Below are 20,333 nucleotides of genomic sequence, written 5' to 3' on the forward strand. Positions count from 1 at the left end.
TATATACCTTTGATGCCTGAATGCTTCTGGTGAAGAAAATCAATATTCATACAACTTTAACACAAGTCAGGGCAGAATGGATCATGTTTTCACCAGAAAAATGTTTTTTCTCGTCTGGACTACATTTAGAATTGTACTTTTTGTTGTTGTTGTTGTTTTTTTAACTTAAATCAGGTATAATTGACATAATAGTTTCAGGTGTACAACACAGTGGTTAGACATTTGTATATATTGGGACATGATTACCACATTAAGTCTAGTTAACATTTGTCACCATACAAAGTTAGAAAAAGTTTTTTTTCTTAGCAACTTTCAAATATACAATGTAGTAGTATTAACTATAGTCACTTTACTATACATTACAGCTCATGGCCTATTTATTTTATTTTATATCTGGAAGTTTGTATCTTTTGACTCTATTCACCCATTTTTCCAAATCCTCCCCCACCCGACCCCTGGCAGCCACCAGTCTGTTCTCTGTATTTATGAGGTTGGTTTTTGTTTTTAATTCTATATAAAAGATCATTAAGTCTTTGTCTTTTTCTGTCTGATTTATTTATCTGTTTATCCATCCTTGGACACTTACGTTGTTTCTATATCTTGACTGTTGTAAATAATGCTGCAGTGAACATGGGGGCACACATATCTCTTTAAATTAGTGTTTTCGTTTTCTTCTGTACTTCTTGTTGACTCTACAAAGATAGGGTTCACTGAAGTCATGAGCTCATGGTCAAGGGTGCCAATCTGAATTGTCAAGCAAAGTGAACAACTAATATTGTTTTAAAAAATCTTTTCTCTCTAAATTAGAAAAAATATCACTCTTCAGAGTAATAGTAGTGATACTTTCAAGATAAGCTATTGTGAGTCAGCTCAATTATATTTACTGTAATTTTTTTTTTTTAGAATTTCATGTCATCCATTTGCAACAGTCTTTTTGAAGCATTATTTCCTGGCTCTTCCTACCCAACTAGATTTTCAGCTTTAACCATTTTAGGCTCCATAGCTGAAGTTTTTCCTGTGCCAGAAGGTAAGTTTTCAGTCATGTTTGGGGAAAGTATTTGTTTTCTTGCAAAACATACTTTTTCAATATTTTGTTTTACTTGAAGTTTCAGGTTTGTTGTCTTTTGTTTAGATTCTTATCGAAGGTGTAAGTCTCATTATATAATTCTTATTTGGACATAATTCAATTTGCCAGTAAGGGGCATAAGGGAGAGAAACTTTACAGTGATTGTTATTTGCTGACCCGAAACTAGAGTTTTCATGGATTATGCTTATTATGAGATGAGTTGCTGCCCTCATTCCCCTAATTTGTATGTTGCTATTTTAGGATAGTGCCCAATCTGTTCTCTAAGTTTAAAAAATTAAAATAATAATAGTTTCTCTTATGTATAACATTCCTCAGTGAGTCTCTGTGGTTAAAATGTGGTTTCCCTTATATGCTGTCTGTTTCATAAGTCTGAATCTGGTTTTGGAAAGACAATATAAGGATGTCATTTCCAGGCATTCTGGTTTAATCATACCCTTTGTATCTCCTCTGTGGGGTACTCAACAGGATGAATATTTAACTTCTTTCTTTGCGTTGTTTTATTTTCCTTTTTTTTTTAAGGTTTTTAAAATTTTTATTTATTTATTTATTTTTGGCTGTGTTGTGTCTTCATTAATGCACACAGGCTTTCCCTAGTTGCCGCGAGCGGTGGCTACTCTTCACTGCACTGCATGGGCCCCTCATTGCAGTGGCCTCTCCCGCTGCGGAGCACAGGCTCCAGATGCACGGGCTTCAGCAATTGTGGCTCGCGGGCTCTAGAGCACAGGCTCAGTAGTTGTGGCGCACAGGGCTCAGCTGCTCCGCAGCATGTGGGTTCTTCCCGGACCAGGGCTCGAACCCGTGTCCCCTGCATTGGCAGGCGGATTCCCAACCACTGCACCACCAGGGAAGCCCTTATTTTCCTTTCTGACAAGAAATGATTCTTTTTATCTCCATACATGAATGTATGTGTATTTTAATGATGATTTCTTGTTTGTGCTCAGTCTTGCTTGACGGTGGACAAACAGGAAAATGTACTGCTCTTTTGGAGGGAATGGCCAAAGGACCAGGAAACTTTATAGTTGGACTTTTTTTTTTAGTTTAAATTTTTAGGCAAAGTATAATTTTTTGGCAGTTATTTGCTGTTAATACAGACTTGCTTCATTTGAAGAAAACCAGTTTTTTCAAGTTTTTGTTTTGAAAAAGTTGAAACTAACAGCAAAGTTTCAAGAATAGTTCAGTGAATAAACAAACAAAGTTTCAAGAATAGTTCAGCCATGAACCCTCTACTTAGATTCATAAGTTATTTTGCGATATTTGCTTTACCTCACTGTTTCTCTCTCATTAATTTTCTTTCTTTAAAAAATTTATTTTATTTTTGGCTGTGTTGGGTCTTCATTGCTGTGTGCAGGCTTTTCTCTAGTTGCGGAGAGAGGGGGCTACTCTTGGTTGCGGTGCGTGGGCTTCTCATTGCGGTGGCTTCTCTTGTTGTGGAGCATGGGCTCTAGGCGCATGGGCTTCAGTAGTTGTGGCACTCGGGTTCAGTAGTTGTGGCTCGCAGGCTCTAGAGCGCAGACTCAGTAGTTGTGGCGCACGGGCTTAGTTGCTCCGCGGCATGTGGGATCTTCCTGAACCAGGGCTCGAACCCGTGTCCCCTGCATTGGCAGGCGGATTCTTAGCCACTGCGCCACCAGGGAAGCCCTCTCATTAATTTTCTAACCATAACACAATGATCAAATTCAGGAATTAATGTTGATACAATGCTGTTATCTAATATACAGTCCATATTCAAATTGTACCAGTTGTCCTAATAAGTGGCTTTTTGTAGAAAAAAAATTTTTCCCCACAATCCAGGAACCAGTCTAAAGTCACACATTGCATTTAATTGTTATGCATCTTGAACCTCTTTCAATTTGGAAATTTTCTTATTTCATGACATTAACATTTTGGAAGAATGTATCTCAGTTTGGGTTTGTCTGATTGTTTTCTTATGACTTGATTCATGTTATGCATTTTTGGCAGGAATATTGCATAGGTGATATAGTTTCTTTCTCAGGGCATGGTAACAGGAGATACATGATGTTAGTTTGTCCCATTATTCTTGATAAATTGGATCATCTGATTAAGTAAGTGTAGTAGGACAAAAAATGACCTCCAAAAGAAACCCGTACCAAATCCTTAGAACTTGTGAAAGTGAACCTTACTTATTTAAACCTTACTTATTGGGCTTCGCTGGTGGTGCAGTGGTTGAGAGTCCGCCTGCCGATGTGGGGGACACGGGTTCGTGCCCTGGTCCGGGAAGATCCCACATGCTGCAGAGTGGCTGGGCCTGTGAGCCATGGCTGCTGAGCCTGCGCATCCGGAGCCTGTGCTCCGCAATGGAAGAGGCCACAACAGTGAGAGGCCCGTGTACCACAAAAACAAACAAACAAACAAAAAAACACCTTACTTATTTAGGGGTTTTTTAAGATATGATTAAGTTAAAGATCTTAAAATGAGGTAATCTTGGATTATCTGGATGGGCCTTAATGCCACTGCAAGTGGCATTGTAAGAGGGAGGCAGAGGGAAATGTGACAAAAAGAAAAGGAGGAGTCATTGTGACAGTGGTGATAGAGATTGGCATGCTGTGGCTATAAGCCAGGGAATGCTGGCAGCCACCAGAAGCTGAAAGAGACGAGGAATGAATTCTCCCTTAGAGACTTGAGAGAGAGCATGGCCCTACAGACACCTTGATTTCAGACTTCTGGCTTCCAGAACTGTGAGAAAATAAATTTATGTGGTTTTAAGCCACCAAGGTCATGGTAATATGTTACAGCATCCACAGAAAATGAATACAGGAATACCCATCAGTTTAGGGAATTTCAGTGGTACTACAACTGAATTTAGAAAATAAGGTTTTACCTGAGAGTGATTGATTATCCATTTAACAAAAAGTTTTCTGTGCATTCCTATGTTTATAGTTAACACCTAGGTGTATGGGAAATATCTAGGCTGAATTATACTGGTAATTTTTCAATTGAGAGAATAGTTTAATATATTTAAATATACTTTAAAAGTGAAAAACCTGTGTCATCTTTCTAATGAATGAGTCATGTATAATTGGGCAGTGACTGATGGCACAGTAATGATGTTAATTAAACAACTGGGAAGTAATGTAAATAGAGCAAACCATACTGTACCCATTAACTGTAAAGGAGGCTAAAGAAGCATGACTGAAAAATACAGGATAGGAAATGTAAACTCATTCTTCATCTTTATCTCAAGAATACTAATGTAGGTTTTTATATTATTTTATAGAAAGACTGTGATTTGGGATTAAAATGGCTTTTGCCTTTCCTCAGGTATGTCCTAGTTCAAGAAGAATAAGCCACATACATCTTTCTCATTTGGAATAAAATGTCACAATATTCATGGTGAAAAATTGGATTCCACAATTAGATTAAAAGGGCTTGTTCAACAAATAATTTATTTAGTGCCAAGGATACACAGTATACAAAACAGAGTGCTTCCCATTTTACAGCTTAGATTTTAGTGAAGATAGACAGACTAAGTAAGTCAACAAGTGATACGTAGAATTTCAGATGGAGATAAGTAGTATGAAAAAATATTTCAAGAAGAAAAGTGCAGGGAAGTATAGAGTGCCTGGGAGTTTGGGAGTAACAGCGCTTTCATACAATCGTGTCAGAGAAGGCTTCCAATTTGAGCAGAGCTCTTAACTAACCAATGGGTCAAAGGGGAAATTAGAAAATACTTTGAGAGGAAAGAAAACAAAAACACAACTTACCAAAACTTATAGGATGAAGCAAAAGCACTGCTAATAGAGAGATTTATATAACTGTAAATGCCTACATTATGTAAGAAAAAAAGATCTCAAATCAATAACCTAACTTTACACCTCATGGAATTAGAAAAAGAAGAGCACACTTACCCCACAGTTACAGAAAGAAGGAAGTAATAAAGATTAGAATGAAGAGAATGGAGATAAATGAAATAGAGAATAGAAAAACAATACAGAGAATCAGCAAAACCAGAAGTTGTTTTTTTTTTAAGATCAACAAAATTGACAAAGTTTTAGCTATACTAAGAATAAAAAAAAGATGTAAATCACTAAAATCAGAAATAAAATTAGAGACATTTCTACTGACCTTATAGAAATAAAAAAGATTATAAGACTACTGTGAACAGTTATATTGTATTTCTAATAAATTAGGTAACTTACATGAAATGGACAAATTCCTAGTAATATACAAATTGCTGACTCAAGAAGTAGAAAATTTGAACAGACCTATAACAAATAAAGAGATGGAGTCAAAAGCCTCTCAAAAGAAAAGCTCTCAGCAAAGAAAAGTCCAAGGGGAGTGGCTTCATTGGTATATTCTGCCAAACATTTAAAGAAGAATTAATGCCATTCCTTCTCAAACTTCAAAAAAATTGGAGGAAGGAACATTTCCTAACTCATTCTATGAAGCTAGCATCACTCTGATACCACAAGAAAACTACAGCTGTATCTTATATAAATATAGGTGCAGAAATTCTCAAGAAAATGCTAGAAAACCAAATCCAACAGCATATTAAAAGTATTATATACCATGACTAAGTAAGTGGAATTTATCCCAGGAACGCAAGGGTGTTTCAGCATAAGAAAATATAGTAAATGTAATGCACTACATTAGAACAAAAGAAAAAAAAAACATGATAATCTCAATGGAGAAAAAGTATTGACAAAATTCCACACCCTTTTAGACAAACACTTAGCAAACTAGGAATAGAAGAGAACTTCCTCATTATGATAAAGGACATTCATGAAAAGCCCATAGACAACACCATATTCAATGGTGAAAGACTGAAAGTTCCTCCCCTATGATCAGGAGCAAGACACAGATGCTTACTTTCACTGCTGCTATTCACTGTTGTACCAGAAGTTTTAGCCAGAGGAATTAGGTAAGAAAAAGAAATGAAAGGTGTCCGAATTGGAAAAGAAGAGGCAGATTTGAGCAGAGGTGTGATTGAAGTGACAAAAACTTCATTTGCTTGCCCTATGAATTTCACAGGGTTGGACTAACTTGCGGGTTAAGATTAAATGAATTCACATGCTGATTTATATTGAGCAACATTCCTCTAATTAAGCATAGAAATGTTTTCAGGTATTACGAGGGGTTAATTCATTAAATGTTAAAGGTTCTTCACATCCTGCTATGAAATCCATTATTCCCGTAGGTTTACTCTTAGCCTTAAGAATTAAATAGATTTGGTGACTGTCATCATTCTTTAGTGATAGTTTTTCTGTTAATTTCTTTGTTGGTTGAAATTCATCTTTTTTTGAGAAGAGCTTTTGGGAAAATGTAGTTCTTAATTTCTTGCACATTCAAAAATGTTTATATTGCTGTTATACTTGATACTGGAATGGGATTTTGATATGCAGATTTTCATCACCCCTTTTCTCCCTAAGGATTTGGTAAGCATTGCTCCACTCTCTTCTAGTACTACATACTGCTGTGGCAAAGAGTGAAGCCAGCCTGATTTTTTCCACGTTGTAGATGAATTGAACTTTTTGCCTGAATGGCAAAAAGATTCCTTCTTTACTGTTGATGCCCAGGAACGGTATTAGGATATGTCTTTTTTTTTTTTCAATAAATATAATCGTTTATTTCAATGGTTAATAATGTAAATGTTACTTTAAAAAAATCAACCTGTTCACACATTTGTATATTAAACACTGAAATGATTATTCCATATTGATAGTAATTTTAACCTTTTTTTTTTTTTGTAACAGTCAGTCTTTATTAAAAAAAAAAACTAGGGCTTCCCTGGTGGCGCAGTGGTTGAGAGTCCACCTGCCGATGCAGGGGACATGGGTTCGTGCCCCGGTCTGGGAAGATCCCACATGCCGTGGAGCGGCTGGGCCTGTGAGCCATGGCCGCTGAGCCTGAGCATCCGGAGCCTGTGCTCCGCAACGGGAGAGGCCAGAACAGTGAGAGGCCCGCGTACCGCAAAAAAAAAAAACAAACAACAACAACAAAAAAAACAAAGAAACAAAAAAAAATTGGGGGTAATATTCTTATAATAGACTATGGGCAATGCAGATATCTCAACTTATCCATCAATTATGATTATCTGTGTTATAATAGGAAATTCACAGAGTAATCAACCTACTCGGGTATTTATTTGAGGGAGACCTAACATTATGTTTTTTTTTTTTTTTTTTTTTTTGCGGTACTCAGGCCCCTCTCCTGCCGTGGAGCACAGGCTCTGGACGCACAGGCCCAGCGGCCATGGCTCACGGGCCCAGCCGCTCCACGGCACGTGGGATTCTCCCGGACCGGGGCACGAACCCGCGTCCCCTGCATCGGCAGGCGGACCCTCAACCACTGCACCACCAGGGAAGCCCACATTCTGTTTTGTTTACATCACTGCCTCCTCTTCCATCCTCCACTCTGATTCTTTCAGTCAACCAAACCTAAGTGCAAGTAATACATGTAGTTGAATGGATGCCTAGGGAAAGCTACATATTTGAATAAGATTCAAATCAAACAGGCAGATTTTTAAATTATTTAAAGGATATGTCATTGTATTGATTATTCTATGTCAGTTCACCTAAGACATGGTAGGCCCTTGGATTCTAGGACAAGAAATTTTATGAAGGTTTTTTTAAAAGATGTATTCCTGAATTTATTTGTTTGTACTTGTTTATTTGAAAAATAACTTAGGTATCTTGTATAATAATATATAACTTTTTGAAAGAGAATGAAATAGTTTTAAACAAATTTTTAAAAACTACTTATTTCCTTTCGTTTGTCTCTAGGTATTTTTTGATTTCTTCAGTGATCCATTGGTTGTTTAGTAGCATATTGTTTAGCCTCTGTGTGTTTGAATTTTGCAGTTTTTTTCTTGTAGTTGATTTCTAGCCTTATAACGTTGTGGTCAGAAAAGATGCTTGATATGATTTCAGTTTTCTTAAATTTACCAAGGCTTGCTTTGTGGCCTAGCACGTAATTTATCCTGGAGAATGTTCCATGTACTCTTGAAAAGAATGCGGACTCTGCTTCTTTCGTATGGAATGCTCTTTAAATATCAATGAAGTCCATCTGGTCTAACGTGTCATTTAAGTCCTGTGTTTCCTTATTGATTTTCTTTCTGGATAATCTGTGCATTGATGTAAGTGAGGTGTTAAAGTTCCCCACTATTATTGTGTTACTGCCAATTTCTCCTTTTATGTCTGTTAACATTTGCCTTATATATTGAGGTGCTCCGATATTGGGTGCATATATATTTACAGTTGTTATATCTCCTTCTTGGATTGATCCTTTGATCATTATGTAGTGTCCTTCTTTGTCTCTTGTGACAGTCTTTATTTTAAAGTCTATTTTATCTGATGCTAGTATTGCTACTCTGGCTTTCTTTTGATTTCCATTCATGTGGAATACGTTTTTCTATCCCCTCACTTTCAGTCTGTATGTGTCTCTAGATCTGTATGAGTTTCTCATAGGCAGCATATATATGGGTCCTGTTTTTGTATCCATTCAGCCAGTCTGTGTCTTTTGGTTCGAGCATTTAGTCCATTTACATTTAAGGTAATTATTGATATGTTATGTTCTTATTGCCATTTTATTAATTGTTTTGGATTTGTTTTTGTAGGTCTTATTTTCCCCCTTTTGTTTTTATGGTAAAACTTTTATGATAAAAACTCTTCAGAAAGTAGGCATAGAGAGAACATACCTCAACATAATAAAGGCCATATATGATGGACCCACAGCTAACATCATACTCAATGGTGAAACGCAAAAAGCATTTCCTCTAAGATCAGGAACAAGACAAGGATGCCCACTCTCGCCACTTTTATTCAACATAGTTTTGGAAGTCCTAGCCACAGCAGTCAGAAAAAGAAAAAGAAATAAAAGGAATCCAAATTGGAAAAGAAGTAAGACTGTTACTGTTTGCAGATGACATGTTGCTATACATAGAAAATCCTAAAGATGCTACCTGAAAACTACTAGAGCTCATCAATGAATTTGGTAAAGTTGCAGGATACAAAATTAATATACAGAAATCTGTTGTATTTCTATACAGAAACAGTGAAATATTAGCAAGAGAAATTAAGGAAACAATCCCATTTATCATTGTATCAAAAAGGGTAAAATACCTAGGAATAAACCTACCTAAGTAGGCAAAAGACCTATACCCCCCAAAACTGTAAGACACTGATGAAAGAAATTGAAGATGACACAAACTGATGGAAAGATACACCATGTTCTTGGATTGGAAGAATGAATAATGTTGAAATGACCATACTACCCAAGGCAATCTACAGATTCAGTACAATCCCTATCAAATTACCAATGGCATTTTTCACAGTACTAGAATAAAAAATTTTTAAGTTTGTATGAAAACACGAAAGACCCCCAAACAGCCAAAACAATCTTGAGAAAGAAGAATAGAGCTGGAGGAATCACTTTTCTTGACTTCAGACTATACTACAAAGCTACAGTCATCAAAAAAGTATGGTACTGGCACAAAAACAGACACATAGATCAATGGAACAGGATAAAAAGCCCAGAAATAAACTGATTCACTTATGGTCAGTTAATCTGCAACAAAGGAGGCAAGAATATACATTGGAGAAAAGACATTCTCTTCAATAAGTGGTGCTGGGAAAACTGGACAGCTACATGTAAAAGAAAGAAATTAGAACATTCTCTAACATCATATACAAAAATAAACTCAAAATGGATTAAAAACCTAAATATAAGACTGGATACTATAAAACTCTTAGAGGAAAGCATTGGCAGAACACTCTTTGACATAAATTGCAGCGATATTTTATGGGTCCATCTCCTAGAGTAATGGAAATAAAAACAAATAAACAAATGGGACCTAATTAAACTTAAAAGCTTTTGCACAACAAAGGAAACCACAAACAAAATGAAAGGACAACTTACAGACTGGGAGAAAATATTTGCAAACGATGCTACAGCCAAGGGATTAATTTCCAAAATATACAAACAGCTCATATAGCTTAGTATCAAAAGAACAAACAGCTCAATCAAAAAATGGGCAGAAGGTCTAAATAGACATTTCTTCAAAGAAGACATACAGATGGCCAACTGACACATGAAAAGATTCTCAGTGTCACTAATTATTAGAGGAATGCAAATCAAAACTACAATGAGGGCTTCCCTGGTGGCGCAGGGGTTGAGAGTCCGCCTGCCGATGTAGGGGACACGGGTTCGTGCCCCGGTCCAGGAAGATTCCACATGCCGCGGAGTGGCTGGGCCTGTGAGTCATGGCCGCTGAGCCTGCACGTCCAGAGCCTGTGCTCCGCAACAGGAGAGACCACAACAGTGAGAGGCCTGCGTACCGCAAACAGCAACAGCAGCAACAACAACAACAAAAAAAACTACAATGAGCAGGAATTCCCTGGCAGTCCAGTGGTTAAGACTCTGCGCCTCCACTGCAGGGGGACTGGGTTCGACCCCTCCTCAGAGAACTAAGATCCTGCAAGCCCAGGATTTTTTTTGGTGTGGCAAAAAAAAAAATACTACAATGAGGTATCATCTGACACCAGTTAGAATGGCCATCATTAAAAGGCCTACAGATAATGAATGCTGGAGAGAGTGTGGAGAAAAAGGAACTCTCCTATACTGTTGGTGGGAATATAAATTGGTGCAGCCACTATGGAGAACAGTATGGAGATTCCTTAAAAAACTAAAAATAGACCTACCATATGATCCTGCAATCCCACTCCTGGGTATATATCGGGAAATGACAAAAACTCTAATTCAAAAAGATACATACACCTCAGTGTTCACAGCAGTACTGTTTACAATAACAAGACTTGGAAACAACCTAAATGCCCATTAACGAATGAATAAAGAAGATGTGGTGTGTGTGTACATAGACATACATACACACACACACACACACACAATGGAATACTACTCAGCCATAAAAAGGAAAGAAATAATGCCATTTGCAGCAACATGGGTGAACCTAGATATTATCGTATTAAGTGAAGTCAGAGAAGGACAAATATGTCAATTATATGTGGAATCTTAAAAAATGATACAAATGAACTTATTTACAAAGCAGAAAGAGACACAGACAAAAAAAACAAACTTATGGTTAGCAAAGGGGCTAGTGGGGTGCAGGGGGGGACGTAAATTAGTAGTTTGGGATTAATGTATACATACTACTGCGTATCAAATGGATAAACAACAGGGACCTACTGTATAACACAGGGAACTATATTCAATATCTTGTAATAACCTATAATGGAAAAGAATCTGAAAAGGAGTATGTGTGTGTGTGTGTGTGTGTGTAAATATATATATCTGAATCACTTTGGTGTACACCTGAAACTAACACATTGTATATGAACTATTCTTCAATTTTTAAAAATGGTTATTGAAAAATATTTCCTATTTGTAGAATTGTAATACTTATTATTTTATCATTTTAGTAAATAAATTATTGGAAATATTTTTTATGCTGTTGTGGGTAAAATATAAGGTGTGAGTTCTTACACTAATTTTCTATAAATTTGGCCACATAACTTCAAAATGTTGATTTCCTTTTCCTGCTGTTCACTTAAAAAAAATTTTTTTTTTAAATTTTTAGGTAGAGTCCAAACAGTATATCAGCTGAGTCATGATATTGATGTTGGTCGTTTCCAAACGCTAATGGAATGTTTAACTGGCACTTTTGAAGATGTGAAAATTTTAGCATTTGATCTTCTAATGAAGTTACCAAAAACATTTGTACAGTTTCAGGTATTTGGACTTTTCTTCTGTTAGTGTAAATGTGGTGTATGCACGAAAACTTTCTATCTTAGTAGCAGTTAAAGCAGTCTGTGGATTGTCCAGGCTCTTTGCATCTGCCTTCTTACTAAATCTTCTGTTTCAGTTATCGTTAATACCTCTCCTGTTGCAGGTAGTGGAATGGAGAAGGTAGGGATGGGTAGTGGGGAAGGAGGAAATGTAAGAGAAACAAAATCCAAATCAGTGATCTTTGCTTTTTTAAAAAAAATTGTTTTGATAAAAAGGGAGGTGTAGGAGGCAGTAGGTTTTATTGTTTACAAGATTATTGGTAGATTTCAGTTAACTGTGGTCTCCCCAGTTCCCTTGGACATGTTAATATTCAATCAAAACACATCACTTACAGTAACTTGATTTTTTTTTTTAGATAATCTCCCTGCATAGTAGACTGGGAAGCTTAGTGTAAATGAGGTAGAGAACATGTTTCTGATCTTCCAACAAGTAATAGCTAAACTGAGACTGAAACTCAGAGTACTTGAGGTTAACAGCATTTCTCTCCCTGGGTGTTCTACCCCATCCCCAGCCCCATGCTCTTCCTGATGCCTTGCACTTCCCACCATGGGGTGAGAATCAAAGATGGTCTCGGGTGAAGGCAAAGCTTGGGGATGGGTCTTCAGGAGACCCTATAGCCCAGGTACTTGGCTCTACCCTTGAGGCTTATTCTGGGGCACTGAGGTCACCAGCAGCTGTCGGGTCACTGGCTCTAGAGCTTTGCTATGGCTCCCTGTTGGAGCTGTATACAGGCCACGGGAGCCTTTAGGGGTGGGAGCTGAGCCATGGTCTGGGCTCTAGCTATTTGGCTCTGTTTAGGTATGGCAGTTTGTAGATGCAGTGGGATTCTGTCGGAGCACATGTCAGAGAGCCTAAGGTGTCTGTTACCACTGCTTCTGGACGGCATTGCAAAATCTCAAACATTTCTGACTTGGGTTCACATTGAGAGTTGCTCCCTGGTGTCCACCTATCCTGGTGGTCTTTCAGGTGCCCTGATGTGCAGAAACTTCTTTGGTGCTTAGGCTGCTAACTTTTGTACTTTATAAGCATTTTTAAAGAAGATGCTTTCTCTTTCTCTGTTTCCCCTTCCACCAGCCCTTGCCTCTTACCATTCATCTCACTGTAGCTTCGTATCATATGTATAACTATGCCTCATTCCTGGCTAGTATTTTGAGAGTATCTGGAGTGGGGAAAGGTATATATTATGGCACCTATATGAAAGACCTGGTCCTTACATGGACTATGAAGGCCCCTCAGGGGGGCTCTGTGTATCTAATTTGATAAACACATGCTTGGTATATAGACACAACTTAAAGAATTCAGGAAACTTAGTAGCACATATGGCTTGCTATAGGATTCTGGTAGTTATATATCTGGTCTGGCTTATGTATTAGTAAATGGTCCCAGATTCAAGATTTTAAATTCAGGATTTTAAAATATTAGTTATGTATTGTATTTTCAAAGTCTTTCTTTGGGTATACCCTATGTAATATGTAATTAACTTTTTTAATATAGCTAACTTGAAAACATTTTTTGAATGCTAGCCTAATCTCTCTAAGGATCTGTATATTCATATTTTGATGGCATATCTTTCTAATATATGACTTTACTACTCACCTAGTCTCTTGCCCTTCTTTCTTGTGGAGCTACATATCCAAGGTCTTTATATTTTGATTGACCTGAGATGATAGAACAAAGATGCTCTTTTAGATTCCAAAGGCTATTTATTTTGTTTCTTACTAATTGGTTGGTTAGTTTAGGGACTTAACTGTCAGTTACAAAAAATGGTTGAGATGCTTAATTGATTCTTTCTAATATTTATTTAGATTTGAGTTTTAGCCACTGTCTTTCAGTTTTTTAGGTCATAGAAAATTAAACAGCAAATAGCAAAGAATTTAAATAGTAATAGGCTGATATTTGAGTCTATTATTTGATATTAGAAGACATTATTAAATATTGGTATACCTAGATAATGATTTTTTCCCTTATATTAGACAGTTATGAGATAATCCTAGTAGAATCAATATTGTTGAGCAACGAAACCCTAGGTTCCAGTGTGGTGAACATGCAACTTGTCAACTGTGGAGTTGGGACTAGGATCCATGTCTCCTGTCCTCAGCCCTGTACCTTTCCATGCGTATTACAGTGAACTGCCCTTTGTTCTGTCTTCTTGAGGACAGGCTGTGTGAGTGCATGTTTAGATGAGATATAGGTGTGGGAGCTCTAATGCAGAATTTCTGAGGTTGATCTTACCACTTTATTTTTCACACATATACATGGAGCTTTGCTAGGAACAGCCTGGTGAATTTGTATTTTCATATGTATGTGTATTTTTCTCCATTGAACTAGCTGTATGGGAAGGGGGTGGGGAGAAAGGCAGGAGCATGACTCCCAGTAAAACAAATCTTGACATACAGAAGAACTCTGGGCTATATAGAAATAACGAAGATGATCTGGTTATAGTATAGCAGAATTTCTACAGGAAAAAGTATACTTTTGCTGAAGAAAGAGGTACTTAAAAAAAAAAAGCTTTATCTGGACTTCCCTGGCAGTCCAGTGGTTAAGACTCTGAACTTCCAATGCAGGGGAACTAAGATCCCGCGTGCCACTTGGCGCAGCCTAAAAAAAAAAAAAACTCCAGCCTATATTCAGAGAATTAATGTTTGTATCGGTTGTCAGTTGTGTGGCATAAATATGTGTTATTCCTTCAAATTAAAGAAATGTTTAAGTGATAATGACTGAGTCTCTGCTTTATCCTAGGATTCAGAGAAACTACAAGGCTTATTCCAGGCAGCACTGGAGCTCAGCACAAGCACCAAACCATATGACTGTGTAACAGCTTCCTACCTACTGAACTTCTTAATCTGGCAGAACGCTCTGCCGTCATCTCTGTCTGCTTACTTAAAAACTCAGCGGGTTGCATGTGGAGATGGAGATAAGTCTGCTGCTCTGGTGGAAAGTAACACATTAATAGGTTCGTATTGAGTAAATGACCTTTTGCTCTTGTTTATCAAAACCAATACCTTACTTTCTTCACTATTAATATGGTTAGGCTATCTAGTGGTTAAGCACTTTGTGGTTTTTTTTTTATTTAAGAGTTTACCAGCTTTGTAGTTTACCAGCATATAAGTATATCATGAATTTCTCCTTTTCAAATAAATAGTTTACTCAACTATATTGCTTCTAAACAGGATTCACATTAAATAAGTACATATGCAAATGTACATTAATAGAGCTTTTATTTAAGTAAGACCTCTTTCTCTACCAAAAATGTTCTTTTTTTCTACAGAAATTTTACTATGACTATAGCCAAATCATCTTTGTTAATTCTATATAGAGCAGAGTTCCTTTGTCTGTTGGGGTTTATGTTTTAACTGGCTGTCATACCCTTGCCTTTTACTCTTCCCATATAGCCAGTTCCAAAACCTAGGGTCTGAGTTGATTTAGATCTAATGATTTTAAACAAATATTTGTTGGGGGTTCATGTAGTTAATTTTATCCTAGTAAATCTTCATTTTGGAATTGTACTAGAAATAAGGATAGGTAGAGATTTTTATTAAACAAAACAGAGGTCAGATGTTGAAAGAGAGTTGACAATTATTCTCTCCAAGATAGTAGAAAAAGCCATGAAAAAGAGACCTAATAATGGGAGAAAATTAGAAGGCCATGGATAGTTCTGGTGGAAATGTGGCCATAGAGCTGGGGATAGAGAGATGACAGTGCCATGGAACATGACATGTGCCGAACTCTAATTGCTTCAGGGCTGGATTCCAGAGGAGACCCCAATAAGATGATAAGAAGAGGTCTGCAATTGGGGTGAACTGGGGAGTTCATACTTCATGTAAAGCCTTTCAAATTTAAGACATTTTTAAACTTTTTGAAATATTTCAAACATACAAAGAATATTTAAATATATAGGATTTAAATAGTAATAATATAAAAATTTCACAAGTTCTGTCCCCAAGCTAGGTAATAACACTCAGCTTAAGAAGTATTGATACAACAGCACCCATAACTTTGAAGCCTCTTCTTTATCCTAGCTCCCTCCTCCTACCATGTAATTACTACCCTATGTTTTCCTTCCTTCCTTCTTCCCTCCCTCCCTCCCTCGCTTTCTCCCTCTCTCCCTTCCGCTGTGCCAGGTCTTAGTTGTGGCATGCGGGCTTCTTAGTTGCGGCATGTGAACTCTTAGTTGCACGCCATATGCTGCATGCATGTGAGATCTAGTTCCCTGACTAGGGATCGAACCTGGGCCCCCTGCATTGGGAGTGCAGATTCTTACCCACTGGACCACTAGGGAAGTCCCTCCTATACACTGTTGATGGGAATGTAGAATGGTCTGGCCCCTTTGGAAAACAATCTGGTAGTTTCTTGAAAGGTTAAACATATAATTACCATATGATTCCACAGTTCCTCTCTTGGGCATTGTCTTAATCAGCTCAGGCTGCTATAACAAGATACCGTAAAGTGGGTGGCTTAAACAACAGGCATTTATTTCTCACACTTCTGGACGCTGGGAAGGTTAAGGTGCCAACAGATTTGGTTCCTGGTGAGAACCCTTTTCCTAGTTTGTAACAGCAGCCGTCTCAGTCTGTGCTCACATGGAGGAGAGAGTAAGCTCTGGTCTGTCTTCCTCTTCTTATAAGGACACTAATCCCATCCTGGGGGTCCCACCCTCATGACCTCAGCTAAACTTGATTACTTCCTAAAGATTCCACCTCTAAATTTCTTTGCATTGAGGGCGAGGGTTTCAGCATGAATTTGCGGGGGGACAGGCAGGGACACACAAACATTCAGTCCATAATGGTCATATACTTAAGAAAAATGAAAACTGTGTCCAGACAAAAACTTGTGCATGAATGTTCATAGCAGCATGATTCATAATAGCCAAAAAGTGGAAACAACTCACATGTCCATCATCTGATAAATGGATAAATAAAATGTGGTATATCCATACAATGGACTGTTACTGAGCTGTTAAAAGTAATGAAATATTAATATATGCTACAACATGGATGAACTTTGAAAGAAGCCACATGTTGTATGATTCCATTTATATGGTATGTCCAGAATAGGCAGAAAATGCTTAAGTGGTTGCCTAGGACTGGGGAAGGTGAGAGGTGCAGGGAGGGGAGTGACTGATAATGGGTGAGACTTTTTTGAGGGGGGGAGGATGAGAATGTTCTAAAATTGACTGTGGTGGTGGTTGCACATAGCTGTGAATATCCTAAAAATCCTTGACTTGTACACTTTAAGTGTATAAATTGTATGGTATATGAGTAATATATCAGTAAAGCCATTGTTTTTTAAAATCTGTCCAAATAGCACATGGCACATAGGCCTGGGGTCTGTTAACCCAGGTAGAGGATGTCTAGGAGAAATGATCCAGAATGAATGCTGTAAATGGATCCAGGAAGTTAGGGCAAAGACACAGTACTACCTTAACTGGAAATGGAGAACAGGCTGGATAACCTTGAAAGATCTCTTTGTTCATTCAAAAACCTCTAGTATAAAGTTCAACTGAGTCAGGTGCTTTCGTGGAAACTGTTCTGCTGTGTACAAATTTGTAAATGTGTTTTTAAACTGGCGTTATTTTGGTGGGTTTTTTTGCTTTTTCTAGTTATTAAATGCTTGTTGGAAAATCTTGAGGAAGAAGTATCTCGGGCTGAAAATTCTCTGCTTCAGGCAGCAGCATCGTTTCCAATGTACGGGCGGGTCCACTGTATAACAGGAGCTTTGCGGAAGCTAGCTCTGAAGTAAGTGTATCCCTCCCGCTCTTTCCTCAGTACTCACTTCTGAGCGTTAAACTCTTATTGGAATGTGTCCTGGGAAAGGAACATATTGCCTTAAAGGTAATTAAAAATTAGATTTTAAAATGTACATATAGGGCTTCCCTGGTGGTGCAGTGGTTAAGAATCTGCCTGCCAATGCAGGGGATACAGGTTCGAGCCCTGGTCCGGGAAGATCCCACATGCTGCAGAGCAACTGAGCCCGTTTGCCACAACTACTGAGCCTGTGCTCTAGAGCCCGTGAGCCACAACTACTGAAGCCCATGAGCCACAACTGCTGAAGCCCGTGCGCCTAGAGCCCGTGCTCTGAAACAAGAGAAGCCACTGCAATGAGAAGCCCACGCACTGCAACGAAGAGTAGCCGCCGCTCACCGCAACTAGAGAAAGCCCGTGTACAGCAGCAAAGACCCAACACAGCCAAAGATAAATAAATAACTTTATTAAAAAAAAATACATATATACACATATTTTTATGTCTTAAATATTTTATAGATTGCATGATTTTGAAACCCAAATTCTTTTGACCCCTTTTGTCTATTAATTTCATCATGAAAATGTGATTTTTGCTCTTAGTGTAAACTACCCTAATGTCTTTGTTGCAGCAGCCTGCAGTTGGTGAGTGAGTGGAGACCCGTGGTGGAGAAGCTCCTTGTGACGTCCTACAGGCTTTCCGCCGTGGTGTCTCCAGTTATTCAGAGCTCCTCCCCAGAAGGCCTCATCCCCATGGACACTGATGCAGGTCAGTAAACGAAGAAAGCTAGAATTACTATGTTTTTTTCCCCTAATCATTTCTTCAGAGAGATACAGAGGCTAAATAGGGGGAAAAGAAATTATTATTATGACTAGTGATATTTCTGCCTTTTTAGTAGTATTTTTAACTATGAAAAAATAACCAAAATAAATAAATAAATAGCCAGGTGATCAGCAAGGTACTTCCTCCTCTGGGGTAAATTGGGTTTTATAATATGTCATTTCAGAATACAACCTACCAGGGTCGTATTCTGGCAGGCAGTATAAAAATTAGAAGTTGATGGGGTTCAGTCAGAGAAGGCAACTTGTTAGAAATCTGAATAGGCAAAGACCATTGGACATACAAAGACCATTTAATTTAAAAAAAAAAAAAAAATTGGAGGAGATAGTTAAAATGCCCAAAACCGAACTCATGAACTTTCATCTGTCTTTTCCTTCCCAACCCTTGTATTTTTGCAAATGGCCCTACCAGAGACCTGTTTATGCAAATCAGGAGCCTAGGGCTGCTTGACATCTCCCCTTTGCTCCTTATATCTAGCCTGTCTCCACGTTCTTTCAGTGGTGCCCCTTAAATAGCTTTCAAATCTCTTTTTCTTTTATCTGTATCTTCTTACCTTACTGTAGGCTTTTATCCTCTCTTGTTTCCCCACATCTACTCTTATCTCCTTCCATTTTCTTTTTACCACATCCAAAGTAATCTTTTCTAGTCATATAATCTATCATGTTACACATAATCTTTACTTAACCCTGTGCTCTGCCCACCCCCTCTTCCTTTTTATTTAAAATACGTTAGTGACCAGGTCCTGTAATAGTTTTGCTCCTGCTACCTTGCCAGTCTTGTCTCTTAGCATTCTCCCCTTCTCATAGATTTCTCCTTCATGGAGTTGTTGCAGTTTAACAGGAATCTTGTCTGTTTTCCTCCCTTGTGCTTAGCACAGTGCCTGGCAGAAGGAGGTACACTATCAATAGTTGTTAGAATGAATGAACAATTCCTGAAAGTATAGGAACTAAATTCAGTGCCTGGGATGCCCTTGGTGGTATGTGTATACAGCAGTTCCCTCTTAATCTGAGGGCTGTATGGTCCAGGACCCCCAGTGGATGCCTGACAGTGCAGATAGTACCAAACCCTATACAGACTTTGTTTTTTCCTATACATACATACTTATGTTAAAATTTAATTTATAGATTAGGCACAGTAAGAGATTAACAATGATAACCGATAATAACAGAATAATTATAACAGTATACTGTGATAAAAGTTATATGAATGTGGTCTCTCTCTGTTTCTCTCAAAAAATCTTACCACATTGTGCTCACCCTTTTTCTTGTGTTGATGTGAGATGATAAAATACCTGTGTGATGAGGTGAAGTGAGGTGAATGACGTAGGCATTATGACGTAGTGTTAGGCTACTGTTGACCTCCTGGCGATACATCAGAAGGAGGAGCCCTGACGATGTTGATGGTTGGATGTCAGCTGCAGACGATGTTGATGGTTGTGGATCCCAGGTGGGATGGAGAGGGACAGTGTGAGGGGATTACTGGATCTGTACTACAACAGGCCAGAAGGGATTGGCCGTTAAAGGTATATACTAACATGAACGTTCCTTTGAACACCTAGAAAATCATGAAGTAAATTTATATTTTGGTGTTGAAATAAAGTTGGTGAATGCATTTTGGAGTGCAAATGAGAGGCTTCTATTAAAAACATACTGAGTAAATCATAAACACACACTGCATCATACAATACAATACTTTGGGCCGATAATTAAACTAATCTAGAGTTGTGTGGTTGCATAGAAAATGTTACGTTTTGTTCTTCACTAAAAATGAGTTGGAAGGTTGGTGGTGGTTCATGATACTAAGATACAGTTATAGATTTATTTTGGCTGATAGTCTAAATACTAAAATTTGTTGGTTTAGTTTTCCTACTTCAACAGTGCATAGGAATAGAGAACATCCAGTCTGA

At 37.9% G+C, this 20,333-nt stretch overlaps 1 protein-coding gene across 10 annotated transcripts in view; it reads left to right on the forward strand.

Annotated features, from left to right (window-relative positions):
• THADA (THADA armadillo repeat containing) overlaps positions 1-20,333 on the forward strand; it is a 313,009-nt gene that overhangs the window by 32,507 nt on the left and 260,169 nt on the right. For 9 of the 10 annotated variants that reach the window (XR_003794967.1, XR_003794966.1, XR_003794968.1 and 6 more), the window contains 5 exons: positions 904-1,027; positions 11,640-11,791; positions 14,588-14,801; positions 17,448-17,583; positions 18,219-18,355. Coding sequence is in view for 7 of the 10 variants with exons in the window: in XM_029232473.1 (XP_029088306.1) it covers positions 904-1,027; positions 11,640-11,791; positions 14,588-14,801; positions 17,448-17,583; positions 18,219-18,355 (763 nt within the window). In the remaining 3 variants the exon portion in view is untranslated. The remainder of the gene's footprint in view (positions 1-903; positions 1,028-11,639; positions 11,792-14,587; positions 14,802-17,447; positions 17,584-18,218; positions 18,356-20,333) is intronic. The other variant, XM_029232474.1, reaches the window with a different exon arrangement.

Source organism: Monodon monoceros, unplaced genomic scaffold (genome assembly GCF_005190385.1).
Source record: "Monodon monoceros isolate NGI ecotype Baffin Bay Population unplaced genomic scaffold, NGI_Narwhal_1 Super_Scaffold_19, whole genome shotgun sequence".
Taxonomy (NCBI): Eukaryota; Metazoa; Chordata; class Mammalia; order Artiodactyla; family Monodontidae; genus Monodon; species Monodon monoceros.